General features: G+C 39.8%; 1 protein-coding gene across 1 annotated transcript; it reads left to right on the top strand.

The window, feature by feature from the left end:
* The first annotated feature begins 4,514 nt into the window (after window positions 1-4,514).
* LOC122734636 (corticotropin releasing hormone binding protein) lies at window positions 4,515-20,901 on the top strand. Its single transcript, XM_043975593.1, has 7 exons — window positions 4,515-4,796; window positions 5,249-5,342; window positions 5,764-5,921; window positions 7,829-8,036; window positions 10,828-10,976; window positions 15,252-15,369; window positions 20,161-20,901. The coding sequence occupies exons 1-7, from the start codon at window positions 4,716-4,718 to the stop codon at window positions 20,316-20,318; spliced, it is 966 nt and encodes a 321-aa protein (XP_043831528.1). The 5' UTR covers window positions 4,515-4,715; the 3' UTR covers window positions 20,319-20,901.
* Window positions 20,902-21,122: the final 221 nt, after the last annotated feature.

The raw sequence follows: 21,122 nt of genomic DNA, 5'->3' as shown, positions 1-21,122 counted from the left end.
AAAAAAAAAAATGAGCAAAACAACAACAACAACAACAAAAGAATCTGACCATAAAAAGTTATTATGGTGATGGGAAAGATCAAGACACAAACTCAGAAGAGGACAACAATCTCAAAACACCTAGGGGCAGAACCCTGAGGAAAAATGGGAAGCCCAGAAAGAACTCATGAAAGAGCTCAAAAAGGAACTTAAAAATCATATCAGAAAAAAAAATCATATCTGAGACATAGAAGAAAAATTAGGGAAGGAAATGAGAGTGATGAAAGAGAATTATGAAAAAGAGTCAACAGCTTGGAAAAAGAAAACAATTGCTTAAAAAGTAGAATTGGCCAAATACCTCACTGAAAAAAACAACCTGGAAAATAGATCCAGGAGAGACAGTATCAGAATCACTGGACTACCTGAAAGCCATATCAAAAGGATGATCTAGAAAGCATCTTTCAAGAAGTTATCAGGGCAGCTAGGTGGCACAGTGGGCCAGTTAGGTGGGACAGTGGATAAAGCACCAGCTCTGGATTCAGGAGTACCTGAATTCAAATCCAGCCTCAGATACTTGACACTTACTAGCTGTGTTACCCTGGACAAGTCACTTAACCCCAATTGCCTTACCAAAAAAAAGAAAAAGAAAAGAAATTATCAAGGAAAACTGTCCTGATATCCTAGAACCATAAGACCAAATAGGAATTGAAAGAATCCATTGATCACGTCAAGAAAGAGGTCCCAAAATGAAAACTCCAAAGAACATTATAGCCAAATTTCAGAAATATCAGGCCAAGGAAAAAATATTGCAAGGGGCCAGAGAGAAACAATTCAGCTATCAGGAAGACACAATCAAGATTACACAGAATTGAGCAGCTGTAACATTAAAGGATCAGAGGTCATGGAACATGATATTCTGGAAGGCAAAGGAGCTAGAACTACAACCAAGAATCACCTACCTGGCAAAATTAAGCATAATACTTCAAGGGGAAAATGATCATTCAATAAAATAAAAAGATTTTAAGCATTCATAAGAAGACCAGAATTGAACAAAACATTTTGATCTCCAATATCAAGACCAAAGAGAAGCCTAAAAAGATAAAACAGTATAAGAAAAAAACACAAAGGATTCGATGGACCTGAAATGTTTACATCCCTACATGGGAAAGATGATACTTGTAATTCCTTAAAATTGTACCACTAATAATATACAAAGGAAGGATTTATAGAGAGGGTACAGGTATAAGGTGAATTTGAGGGAATGTCATGAAAAATCACTAAGGGATGAGAAAGAGGAGTACACTGGATGCAAAAAAGAAAGGAGAGGTATAATGGGGCAAATTATTTCACATGAAGAGGCACAAAAAACCTCTTACAATGGAGAGGAAGATGGGTGAGTGGGCAATGGGCATCACTTGAAACTTACTTTCATCAGTATTAGCTTAAAGAGGGAATAATATACACAATCAGTTGAATATAGAAATCTATCTTACCTGACAGGAAAGTAGGAGGGAAGGAGATTAAGTAAAGGGGTGGGGTGGGGTGGAGAGACTGACAGAAGAGAGGGCATACCAGGGAGGCAGTAGACAGAAGCAAAACATTGTCAAGGAGGGAAAGGTTGGAGTTAGGAGAGACCTGAGGCAGGCAGACCCACCAGCAGGCTATTGCAATTGTACAGGCAGGAGGTTATGAGGCCCTGCACAGAGTGGTGGCAATATTAGAGGAGAGAAGGGAGTATATTCCAAAAATATTAAACATGAAATTAATATGTCTTGGTAACAGATTGGATGGCAACAATAAAGAGTTGAGGATGACACTAAGTTGAGATTCTGAGGGCCTGGAAGGATGGTGGTTGCCCTGTATAGGAGGGGGCTTAGGAAGAAAGATTATGAGTTGAATTTTGGACATGTTTAGTTTAAAATGTTTACTGGATATCTATTTCAAGATGTCTGAAAGATAGTTGGAAATGAAAGATAAGAGGGCAAGATAGATAGGTTTGAGAATCATCTGCATAGAGATAGTATCCATGGGAACTAACGAGATCACCAAGTGAAGTAGCCTATAGGGAGAAGAGAAGAGAACCCAGGAAAGAATCTTGTGGGACACAAGTTAGAAAACATGATCTGGATGGAGATCCAGTGAAGGAGATTCTAAGAAAGTGTGGTCAGATATGTAGTAAGAGAACCAGGAGAAAGCTAGAGAGAAGAAAGTGTCACGAAGGAGAGAGTGATGAACAGTGTCAAAGGCAACAAAGAGGCTGGGGAAAATGAAGGGTCAATGGATTTGGCAATTAAGAGATCATCAAGAAAGCAGTTTCAATGTAATAATGATTGTAAGTGGTTAAAAAGAGAGTGGGAGAGGAAATAGAGGCACTTATCATAGACAGCTTTTTCATTCCTGCCTAGGACATGTATTGGCTGTGTGATGCTGGGCAAGGCATTTAATTTCCCAATTCCCCCAAGCAACTCTGTAAGATTACACATTGCAAAGAAGGTGCTGGCTTGCTTTGGTAGAGGAAGTTACTCTCCTGGAATTCCCCATATATGTGAAATCACAGGTCCTATCTCAAACCCCTGCTCCCAACATCATATCAGTAATGCACACCCTCATTTATCTTAGCAGGTTTCTAAGGATGGCAGATTGTAAATGCACAAAAAGACAACCTTGCTCCTCGAGCTAGAAGGGACCATAGAGTGAAGCCATTTAACTGCTTCATTTTAGAGTTAAGGAAACTGAGGAGACCAAGGGAGATTAAAAGATATCTTTAAGCTCTCACAAATTGTAGCCATCACAGGTAGAATTTGGACCTAGAGTCTCTGAATTTTGTTCAGTCATTTTTCAGTCATGTCTGACTCTTCATGACCCAATTTGGGATTTTCTTGGCAGAGATACTAGAGTAGTTTGCCATTTCCCTCTCCAGCTCACTTTACAGATGAGGAAACTGAGATAAAAAAGGTTTCCACTTGTCCAGGGTCACACAGCTAGTAAGTGAAGCTGGATTTGAACCTATCAAGATGCATCTTCCTGATTCCAAGCCCAGTTTTCCTCTTAGTTATATTGTCTGTGAGCCTGGAGCAAAAGGGATGGTCTTGGCAGAGGTTCATGGAGTTTTGATTCTGAAGCACTATAAGGCTGGGTTGAAACAAAATACTAGTTTCTTCACTATCCTCAATTGCCCTTCTCTTACTTCTCCTCCCCAACTAAGTCTCCCATCCCTCACAGCATAATTCTCTTTTCCCTGGCAGTCAGTTGAGGAAGGTGGAGAAGGTCTAACTAACTGGGAGGCTGATAGGGTAAACTCTAGGGTAAGAGACGCAAGATCATAGACTTGTTATGGAGTAGAATTGCCCAGGGAATGAAGATAGCTAGCACTGTACCCTTTCCCCTAGATTAAATACTGATCAATTATTTTTTTAATAATTTGGAAATAAAGCTGGTATACCCAGTGGTATAGGTGGACTTAGAATAAGAAAGACCTAGGTTCAAATACCACTTCTGACATTTAGTAGCTGTAGGACTATGGACAAGTCACCTAACCTCTCTGAGCTGTAATTTCAACATCTGAAAAATGGAAATAATATACCTATAAACACCTCAGAAAGTTGTTGTGAGGCTCAAATGAAAAAGTTCAAAACACTATATAAATCCCATTATTATTAAATGAGTGGGGGGGGAGGGAGGAAAGATCAAGCAGTGGAAACCATGCTTTCTGAGATAGATAGGAATGAAAGAATGTAAGAATTTTTAAGAGAATATGTTAGAATGGGACAACAAATTTAGTTAATAATCTACCACTGTGGCCTTCATGTCTTGAGTTTTGTCCTATGGAATTACTTGTTAGCTTTGATAGAATAGTGTTTCAGTGAGTTAAACCAATCTAGAATGTTGGGAATGAGATGGATTTACATTGTAAGTGAATTGGATTAATGTTAATTTTATAACATCCAGCAACCCCAGCCAGAGTTCATGTAGCTAATATATGAAAGACACAGTACATAATTAAAATTACTCATCAGTTCAAACACTTAACAGATAGCTCAATAGTTTAGTTTTTAATAAGAAAGATAGGCCTGGATAAAGGGAAGATTAATGAACAGAAAGAAAACAGAGATGGCATATCTCTGAAAAAGTCTGAGCAATTATATTTAGTCTTCTAGATCATTTGATTTGGGGGTCTTAAAATTTTCTTCCAGGGCAAGAAAGAGTGACTGAAAATAATGTTTTTAATCTCTCTTTCAGGGATTCTTCTTAAAGCTTGTGTGTGTGTGTGTGTGTGTGTGTGTGTGTGTGTGTGTATGCATATACGCTTTTGTATTTGGCAAAATATATTTTTTAAATTTCCCCCAAATTAATCTTCAGTGAGAAAAAGAGTGAAACAAGTGGGAGAAGAAGTGGACTTTCCCCCTCATTCCTTGACATCCTTGGATGTCAGTTGAGTAAGTAGAAGAACTTCTGATAAATAGAAGGCTTCCTGATAAACAAAGCTGGGCTGAGTTGAAAATTTGTGGCAGAGAGCTGGACCCTCGTCATACCCACGCACTTTGTCACTGAGATAGGGTAACCCATGGTAACTGAGCTCAGCTCAGTTAAGGGACAGAGTGCCTCCCCTCCTCATTCCTCTATAAAAGAGACCTGTCAAAGAAACCCTACCAGTTCCAAGCAACCAGCTCAGACAGAGGTGAAGGAAAAACTGAGCCCGGACCTCGTGAGAAGAGTGGCAGCCTCCAAGGTTCAGAATGTCGCCTGCCTTCAAACTTCAGTGTCACTTCATTCTGATCTTTCTGGGAGCTCTCAGGGGAGAGACCAGATACCTGGAGGTGAGTGAATATTACAGCCAAATCTTCACACCTTTCCTTCAACTTTTAGCCTCAGGTAACTTGCCCCTCTTTTGCATTTCCTTTTTCTGTCTCCGTAAAGGTCAGTTTGCTTTTTCTTCCTCTGAGACCTCAGAAAGTACATGGGAGAATCCCCTGTGGCCATTCTTATCTATTGGATTTCCCTAGACTGTTTTCTTGCCTCCCTGGCCCCCATGAGCATGCTCTCTTCTAGGAGGCTCAGGAGGTTCTGACTGGGTCTCGGAGGGTCGGGAGGTTGCTTATGGGACATCAGAAGATGTCACTTGCTATTACCCCTCGCTTCCCTCCCTCCACCCTGTCTATGCTGTCCTGCAAAGAGGACCTTCCAGATACTCGTTTCTCTTCTCTCAACCCCTGAACTTTCCCCCGGTGGGCCAGGAGTGTGTTCTGCACGTCTCTCTCTTCTTTTCCAGCTGCGGGAGGTTGCGGAAGCCGACCCTTTCTTGTTGTTCAGCACCGACCTAAAGCGGGAGCTGTCCGAAGAACAGCTCTATCACCGCACGCTGAGTGAGTACCCAGTTTCAAACTGTCCTGGGCGTATGGAAAGTTGAAGCTGTGTCTGTGCTGGGGGCAGACGGAACGATCTTGCGAAGTCAGATAAAAATTAAAAAAAACCCACCAAAAAAAGTGGGAGGGATAGAGCCAGGAGCTATGTGGCTCTCCTGGGTTTTTGATACAGCCTAGGAGGGGATGCTTCCTGGAGTCTGGGTCAGAGAAGAGCAGGACCAGTGGGTTGGGAATGAGGGAAACCAGGAATGCGCCCCTGTTGGGAGCTGGGAGCTCTGTGCAGGAAGGAGAGTGGGAACTCGGGAGAGGTCGTGAGGAAGGGGGCTGGCTGAAGGAAGGAGTCTCCAGCTCAGATCACAGCCGTGGGACCATTGCCACCCCGACTACTGCCCGACGCCCCCCACCCTTCCGCCCCTTTCAGGATGCATAGACATGCTGAGCATCGAGGGCCAGTTCACCTTCACCGCTGAGCAGCCCCAGCTGCACTGCGCTGCCTTCTTCATCGGGGAACCGGAGGAGGTCATCTCCATCCAATACGACCTGGTCAACATTAACTGCCAAGGCGGAGACTTTCTGAAGGTGAGGGTGAGGGCCCTGTACCCAGCGCCTGCCTCGCCCACCCCTGAGCTACTACCGATCGAGGGGGGAGGGCGTGGGGAGGGGAAATGCTCATCACGGAGAATGGGGCTGGATGAGTGGCAGGGGGGCAGGGGGGACACAAGGCGTCTGGGAGCAGTCAAGTACCCTGCAGCTTCTGTCCTGATTCCTTGGTCCTCACCTCCAGAGAGCTTTCCGTCCTTCCCTCATGTCCGTTTCAATACACAGCCTCTAGTTTCTTGACCTTTGGCACTGTCTGTCCCAGTACACTGCGTGCGCACAGTCCCCGGCAACAAAGCCTGACGTTCCCCAGGAGTGTGTGTGTCTTTGGGGTGGGACAGAAATAGAGGAGTATTCCTAGATTAGCAGCTCAATGACTGTGAGTTAAGCGCTCAGGAAGACCCAAGTGCCTTTCCTGGGAAGAGTGGGGCTCATAGGGATCACAGATTTAAAGCTGCAAGAGATTTAGTGCAACCCCGTTTGTTTCTAGGCTAGGAAACTGAGGTCCAGAGAGTTTGTGACTTGAGTAAGGTAGCATAAGCAGTAAGAATCAGAATTTGAATCCAGGTTCTCTGATTCCAAATCCTTCATCTGCACATTTCTTTCCTTTATCTAGTAGTGCTGGGACAAAGTCTCTCCTCCCTGAAACTGGTCAGGGAAAGGTGACAACATTAGTAAGTATTATTGGCACCTTGGCAGGAATCTGAGGAAAGGGATGAACCTGGCAAGAGAGAATCCCTCCTGGGCCCATCAAATATTGGGGGAAATATTCTTAACGGGTTAGCTGAAAATGGATGACTTCTATCCAATTATAATAATTATGATTGAAACATTGAAAGTGGAAATGTTTTGGCATCTGTCAAAAAACAATAGAATTGCCTTCTTTGGTGCTATAACATTCAGTGAAGGGTATTTGCTCAGAGTTGAGCCAGAAGCCTGTCGTGACTTGGATCTCTTCCCTACCTACCACCAAGAAAATTAATAAGGGAAAGAAATGTGTCTAAAATATTAAAGAATGATTGTATTTGTTGAAAATTTCCTATTGATGATTCCTATCTCTGACCTCCACTGATATTTTCCTCTAGTGCCTCCTCATGGCCTGGTAATGAATCTGAGCTCTCAAAATTTGTGGCCTTTGAGTTCCACTTCTAAAAGACTCTATCCTGATGGAAAGGCTTCTAGTACAGACCTGGAAATGTGCAGCTGTCAACCTGGCTAAATGCAGAGAGTTTGGGTCTGTTTGTTTGTTTTTTAAGACCTCAGAAACTCATGTCTGCTAAGGCATTAGAGGAGGGAAGGTGATCTTCTGTCTCCTCTGCAATTAAATCTTAGATCTTGGAAGTAAAAGGGATTTCTAAATGCATGTGAAAAACAATATATATAACCATTTAGGAGCAAAGTTATTACTCCCCAAATTCACAACTTTTCACTAAGTATCCAAATTTCAACAAAAGATGACTAGTGGAAAGAAATAAATGTGATTATTCAATTTTGAATTTCAATAGCAAAAGCTAAGTATTATCTGTAGTTTCACTTATCCTTGTGGTAACAATTATGAAGTGTGTGAGTGTGTGTGTGTGTGTGTGTGTAGATTAAGGGAAGTGATTATAAGGAAGGAAATCAAGCCAAAGTGTATTTAAAAGAAATTGCAAGGAAGCTGGATGGTAGGAGATGATGGGGAATATAAAATTATCAATTATCTGAAGGTTACCTTTAAGATCAAAGATATGTTCTGGGAAAAGACATATTCTTTCTTTTTCTCTTCTTCCATTCCTTCCTTCTTGGTTTTTCCCCCCATTACAAAACAAACAAACATCTATGGTTTGAGGTACTGATGGATGGTATGGAACCAGTCAACCAATAAACTTTCCATTTTTACATTACTGAAGGTGTTTGATGGTTGGATTCTTAAAGGGGAGAAATTTCCCAGTTCCCAGGATCATCCTCTTCCTATGTCTGACCGGTACATAGATTTCTGCGAAAGTGGCAATATCAGAAGTTTTAGCTCATCACAAAATGTGGCTATGATCTTCTTCCGGATTCATGAGCCAGGCAATGGATTTACAATAACCATAAAGAAAAACCCTAACCTCTTCCGTAAGTGCTTTCTATATTTTTTTCAGTGAATAATCAGCTCTTTTGGTAAAAACCAAAACAAAACAAAACCTATGCTCCAAAGACTTGTCTGACTGAGAATACTCAGGAAGCATGAACAGTGGAATGATCTGGTGTTTTCTTGGAAACCCTTTTTATAAACAAATAAATCTGGAAATTTACTAATAGGGCTTTGCTAATAAGGAAAACTAAGTCATACTTTGTAATTTGTGTGCCTAACCTAGGGAAATTACAAATAACTTTATGTTCCTTTTGCTAGAATTAAATTTCTTAAGAATTTCTTATTAATACAATAGACCTAATGAAAAAAAAGTTAGTCCTAAGTCATTCTACTTGTCTAGGATAAGCTTGACAGAAATTGCCTGCCCCATCTGTTACTGGGATGATTTTTTCCCCTCAGAATTGAAGAACAGTATCTTGTATAAAAGTATTTCATTCTTTTGGTTTTGGTTTTCTTAACATTAACAATGCAAGTTATTATAATGCTTATTGTAGCCAATGGCATTCTGCTACCCAGAATGGCTGGGGATTGGGATGTTCTCCTTAACTACATTTTCTGATTAAGTGAGGAGCATTCAAATCACTCAAACAGCAGGTCAGTTCAATGAGATTGACTCATTTATTCCATGATGCTTCCCTAATAATGATAAGCTCCATGGGATATAGGGACCAAACTCTTATTAGTTTTCTAATTGATTAGTTATTTGATGCTTTTTTAAAAAAGGCAATATTTAATCAAAATTATCTCTAATGGTTAAAAGCAATATAAATTTAAGGGGGAATGAAATGTTTCTAGAAAGCTAACACAAGTAGAAAGCAGGAAGCTTCAGTAATCACTGAAAAAATGATGGATGGTCAAAAATAAAGTTTGATTTGAAATATAGGAAGCTGTAGGTTGTTCTAGAAAACAGTGAGGCAATTAGAAAACATTTGATAATGTTTTTCATAATGAGAACTGGGTTGTCTCTGCATCTAGGCTGAGAGGTTAAAAAAATGTTTCAGAAATCCCTGAGAAATGAGAGCCAAGTGGATTAAGAGAAATAGTGGAGGAGCCTTCTGTTCTAGTCCCAAGTCTAGCCATTACTGCATATCCTTGGACAAATCACTTAATCTCCATAGAGCTCAATTTCCTTAAATGAAAAACAGGGGTTTGGCTTAGATGATCTCTAAGGTTCTTTCCAGATGTAGCCATCTGGAATAGGAAACTTTTCCTAACCTTTAGCCCCACTCTTTACTGCAGGATAGATTTTATTGTCCAAGTCTTTAGGTGGTAGGGTTCCTACCTATGTCTAGCCCACTCTGTGACTCCTGAATGCAAATGTAAACATTTAGTAGGACTTTAGAACATTTTTTCCTTTGGTCTGAAGATGTTGCATAGGTAAATATATGTCAAGTGCTTTGTAAACCTAAAGTATTTCATACACGTCAGTTGTTGTTGCTGTTGTTGTTATTAGGTTGTTAATATTATTCAGATCTTCAGCCTTCCTTCTTGAGATAATATGTTCACCACAGTGTTGGTATTTTGAGAATACTGATTGTATAGATGATTGGATTCTCAAAGGGGCCAAATTCTCCACTGCCAATCGTCTTCTTCCTATCTCTGTGGGAACTGTACCATTCATATAACTATTTGTACAGATGGGTGCCTAGGATTGATTGGCATAAGAAACTCCCCAGTAGGAAATTCCCTCAACCAATGTAGTTCTCCACTTTCTCTGTAATTTATAGTCTCAGAGAGTTCTCTAGAGCATTGAAAGGTCAGGTATCTTGGGTCATAAAACCATCAGCTTTCAAGATGTGGAACCCAAAGCCAGGTCTTTATAACTTAGACGATGATATTTCTCCTAAAGTTATTTATACAACTAATTTTCGTGTAATAGCAGATTTTTCTAAAAGCATTTTTATAATTTCTACTTTATTTTTTATATTACTTTACATAATTTATAATTTCTACCTTTTTACAGAAGTGAGTCACTAAAACTCTGCCTTATTTGAATTTGGGTTGAACAAGATGCCTTACCTAGGAAAGGAAAGACTTTAGAATGTAAAAAAAATGAATATCAAAAGAAAGAAATATTTTTAAAGAAGGAAATACCTCATCTATCAATCAATCAAGCAATAAATATTTATTAATGACCTGCTCTGTGCCAGATACTCAGCTAAGCACTGAGGATGCAAAATGAAGCAAAAGACAGTCTCTCCCCTCAAGGAGCTCACAATCTAAAATGGGGGCATGATAATTTCCATTCTTAAGGAGTAGTTTTCGACACCAAAGGGCCTTCCTAGTACATCTACAGCTTTTTGAAACACTAAGATATTAAATGTTGTTGTTGTTCAGTCATTTCAATCGTGTCTGACTCCTCTTGACCCCCTTTGGGGTTTTCTTGACAAAGATACTGGAGTGGTTTGACATTTCCTTCTCCAGCTCATTTTACAAATTAGGAAACTGAGGCAAACAGGGTTAAGTAATTTGCCCAGGGTCACACAACTAGTAAGCATATGATACCAGATTTGAACTTGGGTCTTCCTGGCTTCAGGTCTGGTACTCTATCCATTGCACCACTTTTACAGATTGGGGATAGTCCATGAGGACTTCCTACCTAAAACAGGGTTCATAACTCTTCCATAAATGAATTATCTATGTCTAGCCCACTTTGTGACTCCTGAGTGCAAATGTAAACATTTAATAGGACTTTAGAACATTTTTTCTTTGGTCTGAAGATTTTGTTTATAACTAATAACACTGGGCTTGTCTCTTATCTGTTCTAAACAGCCTGCAATGTTATCTCTCAGACCCCCAATGGAAGGTTTACCATGGTGATTCCTCATCAGCACAGAAACTGCAGTTTCTCTATCATTTATCCAGTGGTTATAAAAATATCAGATCTCATATTGGGGCACTTAAATAGCCTTCAGTTAAAGGTGAGTCATTTTACTGCTTACTAAATTGTTTCTTAAGGTTATACCTGTAACAGTGCCAGCAGGCTGATTGGACCTCGCTGTATCATTTGTACATTTTATCGTTGTGTTTATACCCATGTCTGTGTGTTTTCTCCTACACTGTTATTAAAATCACATTCATTTATCCTTGCTTCTTTTAACCACGCCTCTCTCCCACACCTCATCTTAAGCTTAGTCACCTACCCAGGTGTCCTCCTGATTATCTGAATAATTTTCATTGTGGAAGAAATGTTTCAAATGGGGGATGCTGGGCTGTGCCATTACCATCCAACTCCCTTGTGTTTGCCTCTTTCATGAAAAAGCTCCCTAGCTGAATCACAGCTCTGTGGTGAGTCATCTGCCCAGGTGTTTCTCTGATTATTTGAACATTTTTTGATATGCAAGAATGTCTCAGAATGACAAAATTGTGTTGTAGAAGAATGCAGCTGGTGTAGTACAAAATCTTATTTTGGCATTGAAAAGCATAGTAATGTGTTACTGAGATCATACAAATAGACTATTAAAATCTACTACACTTCCATCCCCGTGGCCCTTTTTCCCCTTAAAATCCACCTTAGACTTGACCTTGGCCAATTCTCACCTGACCACGCTCTTGTGGTTCTGCTCCCCCTGTCAGTAAAGTTAATAAAGTGTAAGCATTTGCTTGCATTAAAAACTCCCAGCAGCCCTGCCCATCCAGAGAGCTATGGAAAGAAAGTACCACCAAAATAAGGAACAGAGAAGGAAGAAATGTCTATTGAATTTATTTCAGGTCCACTACATGATTGTTATTAGTTTTATTCTGATTTGTTTTAGTTCTTGAATACTAGTCTATATGCTTAATTTTTGCCCCCTTTATTAAATTCAGTTGAAGAAACATTTATTAAAATTGTCTTCTATGTTCAAGGCCACACGCTGGGTACTGAGGATACACATTTTAAAAGTCTAAAAGTTCCTGATTACAACGACTTTACATTCTGCTTGGGGGTTAGGGGGTGAGGGTATAGATGTAATGCTAGAAACAGATAATTAGAGGAGGGAGAGAACACTAACAATTAAGGGAATTTGGGAAAACTTCCCATAGCAAATGACATCTGAGCTGAGCCTTGAAAGATGCTAAAGATTCTAAGAGGCTGAGATAAGGAGGGAGGATGCATGGGGGACAGCTTAGACAAGGGCATGCAGACCAGGCATGGAATGCTGGGAGTAAGGAATTTGCTTTTGGGCTGGAACATAGAACAGGTGAATGAGAATGTTCCGAAATAAATATAGAATATTACTAGATGGTGAAGGGTTTAAAATGTCAGGCTGGGTCCTATGTATTTTATCCATTACAGGGTTTTTTTAAGAGGGAAATAAATGCTTTACATTACCATATAGGGCAGGATTGTATACCACATGCATAATCTGGACTTTGTCCCTTATTTTTTAGTATCAAGAATCCCCAGTATTCTGGGGCACCAAAATTAAAGTGTTCTACCCTCCCAGGACTTTCTATGCTAGAGAATTTCTACAGAGGCATAAAATAAGATGCTAGAAACCAAGTGAAATCACTTCTCTCTTAATTTCCTTTATTTGTCATTAGAAAGAGTGATCTGGGAATAGAAAAGGAAGAACTCACTGTGGGTAGAATAGAGTCCTGAGTTCAAATACAGACTCCGGGAATTTACTATGTGACCCTAGGCAAAGCATTTAGCCGCTGCCTGCCTCAGTTTCTTCAACTATAAAATGGAGATAAATAAGAGCACTTACCTAACAAGATTGCTGTGAGACTCAAATGAGATAATCATTGTAAAGTGCTTAGTATCGTGCCTGGAACACAAGACTTAGTTAATAAATGTTTGTTTCCTTCCTCTTCCCTTTCTTCCATAAGTACCCCAGAGCTCCAAAGAGACTTCATGAAATCTTCACTTTGTCTTTAGTTTTTACTTAGCCTGAACTGGACTCCTGCTCTTACACCCTTCCTTCCTTCCCCAACTAAATGCCTCCATTCAATCCCCAACTTCAGAATACAACATATTAAACATGTATGTATGCTTAATTAGTGAATAATTAAACATTGGTTTATTTATTGTTATTTATTTATTTTAGAAATTAAACATTGATTTCTATATGTTTCTATAAATGGTATAACTTGACATTGTAGGCTACTAGGCAAGGTCTTCCTCTTTGTGTCCTGGGTGCCTAGCATAGTGACTTACAAGACAGATAAAATAGTTTCTTTTAAAATGCTTGTTGGAAGGGGCAGCTAGGTGACATAATGGATAAAGCACTGGCCCTGGATTCAGGAGGACCCAAGTTCAAATCCAACCTCATACATTTGGTACTTACTAGCTGTGTGACCCTGGGCAAGTCACTTAACCCTCATTGCCCCGCCCCCCCCAGCTTGTTGGATTGCAACATAGAGTAGTGACAGCACCCTTAGGTTTAGAGCAGGGGTTCTTAAACTTTTTCCACTTGTGACTCCTTTTTCCCTGAGAAATTTTTACATGACCCCAGTTATATAGGTATATAAAATAGGTATACATAACTTTACTGTTGCCAAATTTCTCACGACCCTCATATTCAGTTACATGACCCCATATGGGATCATGACTCACAGTTTAAGAAACTAGGGTTAGAGGACTCAGGGCATCTGAGTTTGAATCCAGGTTCTGTTGAATACTTCCTGTGGGACCTCGTGCAAATAATTTAACTTATTTTTCCCCCATGTATATAATTAATACATGTATTGAACTAAATGATGACTAAAATTACTTCTGGTTTTATATCCTGTGATCCCCTAAATTATATCCTCCCTCCAGGCTTCATTCCAGTCCCTGTGGATTGTTGAATAATGAATGAAGGAATACATATTATCTGTTGATCTCATTTTGTCTTCCATGGAACATCCTCTATCTACATATTTATCTGCATTAATGTCTGTTGCTGTAAATCGTTGTTCTTAGAGGACAGGAAATATACCTAATTTACTTCTCATCTCTTTGTTATTTCTGGGGGCAGCACTTTTAAATATATCTTAATGATGATTAACATACTGATTGATATGTAACAAAAGCTAGCTCTTTAGAATGAAGAATAATTACTGTGCAAGGAAATCTCAGTAGGTAGGGATTAATGTACTGCAGAAGGGATTAAGGCAGGGATTCTTATCCTGGGGTCCATGAACTTGTATTTTTTGTTGTTGTTGTTTTAATATTTTGATAATCATTTAACTATAATTGTTTTCCTCTGAAATCTCATGTTTTATTTTATGCATTTAAAAACAGGATTCTAAAGAGAGGTCCGTATTGCCAGATTGCCAATGGGGGGAGGGGGGAAAGTTAAGAACCCTTGAACTAAGGAATAGAAAAGGATGTGGGATTTTACATAAAACCTCAATTGGGGGATATGGAGCTTTTTGAGTGACTGCATTTGAACGGGAGAATATTTGGTTTGGGGTGGGCAGGGCAGCTCTGGTCATTAAAGCTCAATCAGGAATGAGCTACATAGACAGCAAATTTTAGGGTGCTCATGTCTCTTTGAGAGACAGAATAGTATAGTGGATAAACAGCTGGCATTGGAGTCAGAAAGACCTTGGCTCAAATACAGCTTCCGATGCATAAAGACCTCGGTAAATCATTTGCCACTCTCTAAGACCATATGTCGCAGAGAAAGTGTTAACCTGCAAAAGTAGCAGGGCTTTCCTCATAGCACTGAAATTACAGTTCCAGGTCCTATCCTTAGTCCTTTCTTTAAATTCTCATGAATAATCTAAAATATTATCAGTTAGCCTATTATAGTAGAGATTATACTATATAGACCTTCATTAACAGGTCCTTAGTGAAGAACAGGAGGAAAGAAGAAAAAAATCCTTTATTATGTTAGACATATAACTACACTTCTGTAACCCTGGCTCTATCGGTGAAGGAATTTTTAAAATTCAGTATGTGTGTGCAAAGGATTTGATGATTCAATTTCTCAGACGACTCTTGTGCTCTTTACAGTTTTCTACTCTATAGTTCAGATCCTTGAGTGAAAAACAGTTTAAAGAAATGATTACTCAACATATTCAGCAAGTAATTCTGATAAACTTTCCTTTTTAAACATCAATTTTAATTTCCGGAGAGCCAGATGCTGCATTTAAAATTAGATGTTGCTTTAAAAGCTTGTAGGGCCATGATTGAGTGAATCCATGCAATCTTTCATTGGTTAAACACTCTGATTCCATCATTCATTAAAGGCAACCCCCTCTGCTGCTTTTTTTTTTTTTTATAGAAACCTTCAGTAGGTTGTGGGGAAATAGGAGATTTTGTGGAGCTGCTAGGAGGAACTGGATTGGACCCTTCCAAGATGATGCCTTTTGCTGATCTATGTTATCCTTTTCATGGCCCCGGTAAGATGTTTGTTTAATGTCTATATTGTTACTGCATTTATTCAAATGATTTTTAAGGGAAAATTTTTTTTTGAAAGCTAAGAGGGTAGGTAAGGTTTCTAACATTTCATGGTATATACATGTTGCTTTTGTGAGCACAAAGAAGAACTCTAAATTTGGAGTCAGAAGACCTGAGTTCAGATCCCAGCTCTCCCAATTTAAAATCAGTACAACCTTGGGTAAGATATTGAATGAATGAATGAATGAAAAAAGGATATGTTAAGCACCTACCATGCACCAAGTACTGTGCTAGGTACTGGGTGGGGGGGGGGGGGCCTACTACAAAACAATTCCTAGGAGCTTACATTCTAAAATGGACATACATCATACCTAGGTGAGTGGTGGCTAGGGAAGGTAGTTTTGGTCTGGACGGTCACAGGAATGGTGAGTAAAACCATAGGGCAGTTCATCATCTCACCCTTTCCAGTACCAATGGAAACATTACTTTGATTACTGGCCTCATGACAAAAAAGTAGAAATGGGACAACAGAAGAAGAGAGATGCAGCTGTAGGTCAGAAGGCTACATATCCAGATAAACCCTGCTCTCCTGGTGGTAGTGGAGGGAATTTGAAGCATGCACTAAGGTCTAGATATGCATTAAATGAGTTTGCCCTCACTCACCCATCAAAGAAGACAGCTTAGCTCAAGGGCTGAGTTCCAAAACTCAGGAAGGAGAATGGCTCCTTTTTCTTCATCTGCAATGTGATGGGGTGGAAATACAAGATATCTAATGTTCTTTCCACTTCTAAACCCTGTGAAAGTTATGTTGGAAGTATCATATATTATAACCTGAAAACTGAATTAAAGAAACATAAAACGCACGTATCAGTACCTCTGATACCTTGTGGAAGGCTTGTAGGGTAAGAGCAGAGGAACAAACAAATGTATTCCAAAGTTATGAGGCGAGCAAAGTTGGTCTCCTGTTTTCCCACCAAGGGATTCAGGATTCTTATTCTCTCCTCCTTTCTCCACTATCAAAATGTTCCCAGAGGGAAAGTTTTGAAGTTGATTCATCTTGAGGTGGAGATGACTAAACAATTCTTAAAGTATTTACATTTTTAACACGTCTTAAGATAAAGGAATAAAATTCTAACAGTGAATTTTGAAGGTGTGGCCAACAAGTAGAGAATACATTGGAAGAGCAGTGGTCCTTCTTGGCTTCCCCAAAACCTTACCATGTGAGAAGTCCTTTATACTACCTGACTGACTGGACTGCCTGACTGGTCCCTGACTCAAAAGCCAAAGTGGAAACAAGTGACTTAAGAATGAAAATGATGGGCTTTCGGGGCAGCTAGGTGGTGCAATGGATAGAGCACCGGCCCTGGAGTCAGGAGTACCTGAGTTCAAATCTCGCCTCAGACACTTAACACTTAATAGCTGTGTGACCCTGGGCAAGTCACTTAACCCCAATTGCCTCACTAAAAAAAAAAAAAAAAGAAAAAGAAAAAGAAAATGATGGGCTTTCTGCATGGAAACACCTTGAGAAACTGACTCCCAAGCCATAGGTTAGGTTGTCTCTTTTTCAGGGACTAAGGAGTTTGTCTACTAACACAGCAAACAAATTTATAGGAAATGGTATTTCTCTCAAGTGTATGAAATATATGATATATTTTTGTCTAGATCTAAAGATGTATATATAATTAATGTATTATATATATGCATATATATACATATACACACACATATATGTATATCATTTCCACCTGGGGATTGGGAGGAGAAGGGGTGTAAGATGGAGTTCCCTATATGGAAGCTCCCTCCATCAACAAAGAAAGGCATCTGTCCTGTAACTTAGAGTCTTAGAGAGATACCTGGAGGCCATGAGAAGTCATGGGACTTGCTCAGAAACAGAAAATCTCTTCTTGCCAATCAAGACCACTCCTTAACCATCACTCAGCTTCTCTTATGGGCCTGTCTAAAAAACATAGAAAGACTAGCCAACACACACGTTTTAAGCCAGAATTTGGTTTAAGGCACACCTTCCATTATTATAAGGTAAGACAATTGTTTTCCAAAACCCCATACCAAAGAACAGAAGCATTTGTTTAACACATTCATGTTTACCTTGTTCCTCCTGGTTTTTGAACCACAGGTTCCCTAAGGTTTCTCTCCATGTTGTATTCAATATTTAGCATGCTTGGGTTGTAGCTTGGCAGGTCAGGCCTTTATCTGTTAATGAAAAGAAGGTGCATTTTAGGCGATGAGATCGAAGGCCACAAATGACATTTACCTGAATTGTTTAGATAATTGAAGCTAGAGTAATCTGTAAGGCTTGAATGAAATGGATAATTGCCTTCCATTTTCCACTTCATTTTTCATGTACAGACACACTTTCACTTTTCTAAGGGGAAAATAATAGTCGGATAATGAGGACTTGGGAAGAGCTCTGCCCTTTAAGTTTGCTTTTCTGAGGATCAGGCTAAAAGTCTAGTTTGAGATCACTGAAATGTACATGAAACAGGGAAGAGGAAAGCTCTAGAATATAAGGTTTTTAATGCAAGCAGAGAAAGAATGACCTCTCCAAAACATAAATAAGGAATACTTTTAGTCCTACTAGTATAAGCTGTTTGGATCCTGGTGGGTCCTTAGATTAGAGTGAGATCAGAAACTGGCTTTCTCTTTGTGAACTTCACACAGCACCATGCCAATTCATTTTAATGGACATATATCTTTAGCTGATGCTCCTACACTATAAAGATGACTAAGGCTTCTCTAGATTTAGGTCTGAGGTATCCAAAGAAAACGAAACAACAACAAAAAGGCTAACAAACATGAAAGTCTAAAAGGGTGGTATTTTGTGCCTAGGTCTACCTTGCCTTGTCTATTAGCAAGAAGGTAGACAAGATCCCATTTGCATTATTACCTTCCTTCATAGAGACTGAGAGAGAATTATTCTCCTCCTGTCTTTCCTCTTCTCCTTGCTTTCCCTTTTACCAAATGTCCAGTCATTGAAATTCTGTGCTTACCCACCATACCCATGTGTTTTTCTAGTAACACAGAATATTAGAGCTTCAGAGATCATCTAGGCCAGAGGGTCCCAAACTAGCACTATTTGGCAAATAATGATATTGTCCTATTGAAATGAATTGATCTCTATATTTAACTTCTTTTTGGTGGGGCAATGAGGGTTAAGTGACTTGCCCAGGGTCACACAGCTAGTAAGTGTCTAGTGCCTGAGGTCGGATTTGAACTCAGGCTGTCCTGAATCCAAGGTCAGTGCTTTATCCACTTCGCCACCTAGCTGCCCCCAATATATTTTACTTTTTGTACTACTAGTTACCATTTAGATAGTGCTTTAAGGTATACAAAATGCTTTACAAATATTCTCTTCACAACAATCCTGGGAGGCAGGTGCTATAATTATCCCCATTTTACAGGTAAGGAAACTGAGGCAGACAGAGATTAAGTGGCTTGCCCAGGGGTCACATTGCCAGTAAGTGTCTGAGGCTGGATTTGAACTCAAGTCTTCTGGTCTCCAAATCTAGGGCTCTCTCCAATGTGCCACCTACCTGCCTATGTGCCAGACGTTGTATACCTTAGAATTCATTTCTATTCCTATTGAATAGGGGAATGCGCAGGTCAACTGAATGTGAAGGAGTTTATGGGCTAAAAAAATAGGAATCTATAACCTGCTCCAAGCCCCTCTCTCCCACATCAGGTGCCCTGTGGTGTCTCCTTGTCTCCCACCCCACTTTCCTGCCTCCTTCTTTGTGTTGCTTCCCTCCTTTAAAGTATAAGTTCCTTAGGGGCAGCCAGGTGGCACAGTAGATAAAGCACCTGCCCTGGATTCAGGAGTACCTGAGTTCAAATCTGGCCTCAGACATTTGACACATACTAGCTGTGTGACCCTGGGCAAGTCACTTAACCCTCATTGCTCTGCCAAAAAAGCAAACAAACAAAAAAAAATAAAGTATAAGTTCCTTGAAGGCAGGGACTGGCTTTCTGCTTAATTGTATCCCCAGTACTTTGCACAGTGCCTGGAACATGGGAAGTGCTTAATCATTGGTTATTGGATTGGATTTGACAGGGGGGAAACCAAAGCCCTGTGATGTGAAATGGCTCATCTAAGGACACGCACAAAAGTTATGGGGCAGCTGGGATTTAAAAAAAACACACAACAGACTTCTTGACTCCTAGTGTGGTGTCTTTGGGTAGAGAACCATAATGGTGATTTGCTTTGATTATTTACTTAGAGGAATATTGCTAGGAGTGCAGTGCCCTGCACCAATCCCTGGACTTACTGTTAGGAGGCTTGGCTTTGAACTCCACTCAAACAATTATTAGCTGAGCGACCCTAGGCAAACTCGTTATCTGCTCCCAGCCTCAGTTTCCTCATTTATAAAATGAAGCTAGTAACATAGATACTGCCTCCTTTGTCTATGGCAGGGATAGTGATTTTAAATCCTCCAGAAATGGAATCACTACTTTGGGCCACATACTTTTTCTGCTCACCTAACCTGAGCAGGAATCAGGTAAGGCCTGGTTGGTGGGAACCACCTGGGTAAGGTCAGAGTCCCAGCCTTTTCTCCCCTTTTCATTGGAGTATTGCTATACCCTAGATGAAAAGTGAGGCTTGATCTAAAGATGTGCTATGTTAAAACTAAACAGAAAATTAAAAGGAACATATTCTAGGAAGCAGCATCCATCTGAAGATGACTAGAGAATTGAGCAAGGCTTTTTGCCAGAATGACTTGTGTCATGTGAATTCTGACTTCCTGTGAAATTTGATTTCTTTTCTCCATCCCTAACAGCCCAGATGACAATCGGCTGTGACAACACTGTAGTACGTATGGTCTCCAGTGGGAAACATGTCAATCGTGTGACATTTGAGTATCATCAGCTTGAGCCCTATGACCTGGAAAGTCCTAATGGAAACAGCATTAAGGAATACTGCTTCCCTAGCCTCTGAATTGCCAGGCTAAGATTTCCATGTTGCTAATGAAGTGAATGTATCATGTACTCCTGAGTCTGATATCCTGGAATCATTGAATCTTTCTACTGTCTAGTACTTAGCTATTTCATACCAATCAGTATTACCAGCCTTGTGCTGGAAATAAAATCACTGCAATCATTTTGTATTTTCCTTTGTGGTTTATAATGTGTGAGTGACCACAAAGCAGAAAATGGTCATATTTTTTTTTGTCAAGATAAACAGAGATCTGAATGGAAATAAATGGTCGCTATTCCTCAAGAGACAGGCAAAGCTGAGCTGATCAGGTGGGCACCACAACTGAAACACACATCGTGTGATATTCAGATCTTTTCACACCATGTGGAAACTCCAAAGGAAGACCCGGTGGTGGCATGTGCCTCTTCCAGTTTATGATAGTGTTCCTATGTATGGAAAAGCAGTTGCTTCTGTTTTATTTATTATCCCACATTCTCATTTATTTATTTGTAATGCCTTGTTTTTAATAAAACTTTGTAGCATGGAAATATTTTCCTTCCACAAGTTCAAACATGAATAAAATACATTCAAAGTGTTGGCACAATCTTGTTTATGGTGCATTTTTCCTTTTGAATAGTTCCCTACCTTGTTACTTTTGGAAAGTTTTTGCCATTTTTTTAAGACTGAAAAGATGTTATTAGGAATTGTTTTAAACTTCTCAGTCAGCTTTGTAAGATACAAGGATGCATGCTCCCAAATAAAAGTTTTTGTGGGCACAAGGTGAGTTTCCAGTTACCTGTTTAGAGAAGATCACTGAACTTCAGA

Source organism: Dromiciops gliroides, chromosome 1, assembly GCF_019393635.1.
Source record: "Dromiciops gliroides isolate mDroGli1 chromosome 1, mDroGli1.pri, whole genome shotgun sequence".
In the NCBI taxonomy this organism is placed as follows: domain Eukaryota; kingdom Metazoa; phylum Chordata; class Mammalia; order Microbiotheria; family Microbiotheriidae; genus Dromiciops; species Dromiciops gliroides.
This window is presented reverse-complemented; position numbering and strand designations above follow the sequence as displayed.

What these genes read in the sequence shown, in the direction of transcription:
- LOC122734636 (XM_043975593.1), top strand. Translation starts at nt 4,716, where the DNA reads ATGTCGCCTGCCTTCAAACTTCAGTGTCACTTCATTCTGATCTTTCTG. An exon ending in GCTCTATCACCGCACGCTGA is followed by an intron (nt 5,343 to 5,763) that starts GTGAGTACCCAG and finishes CGCCCCTTTCAG; the next exon opens with GATGCATAGACATGCTGAGC. An exon ending in GAAAAACCCTAACCTCTTCC is followed by an intron (nt 8,037 to 10,827) that starts GTAAGTGCTTTC and finishes TGTTCTAAACAG; the next exon opens with CCTGCAATGTTATCTCTCAG.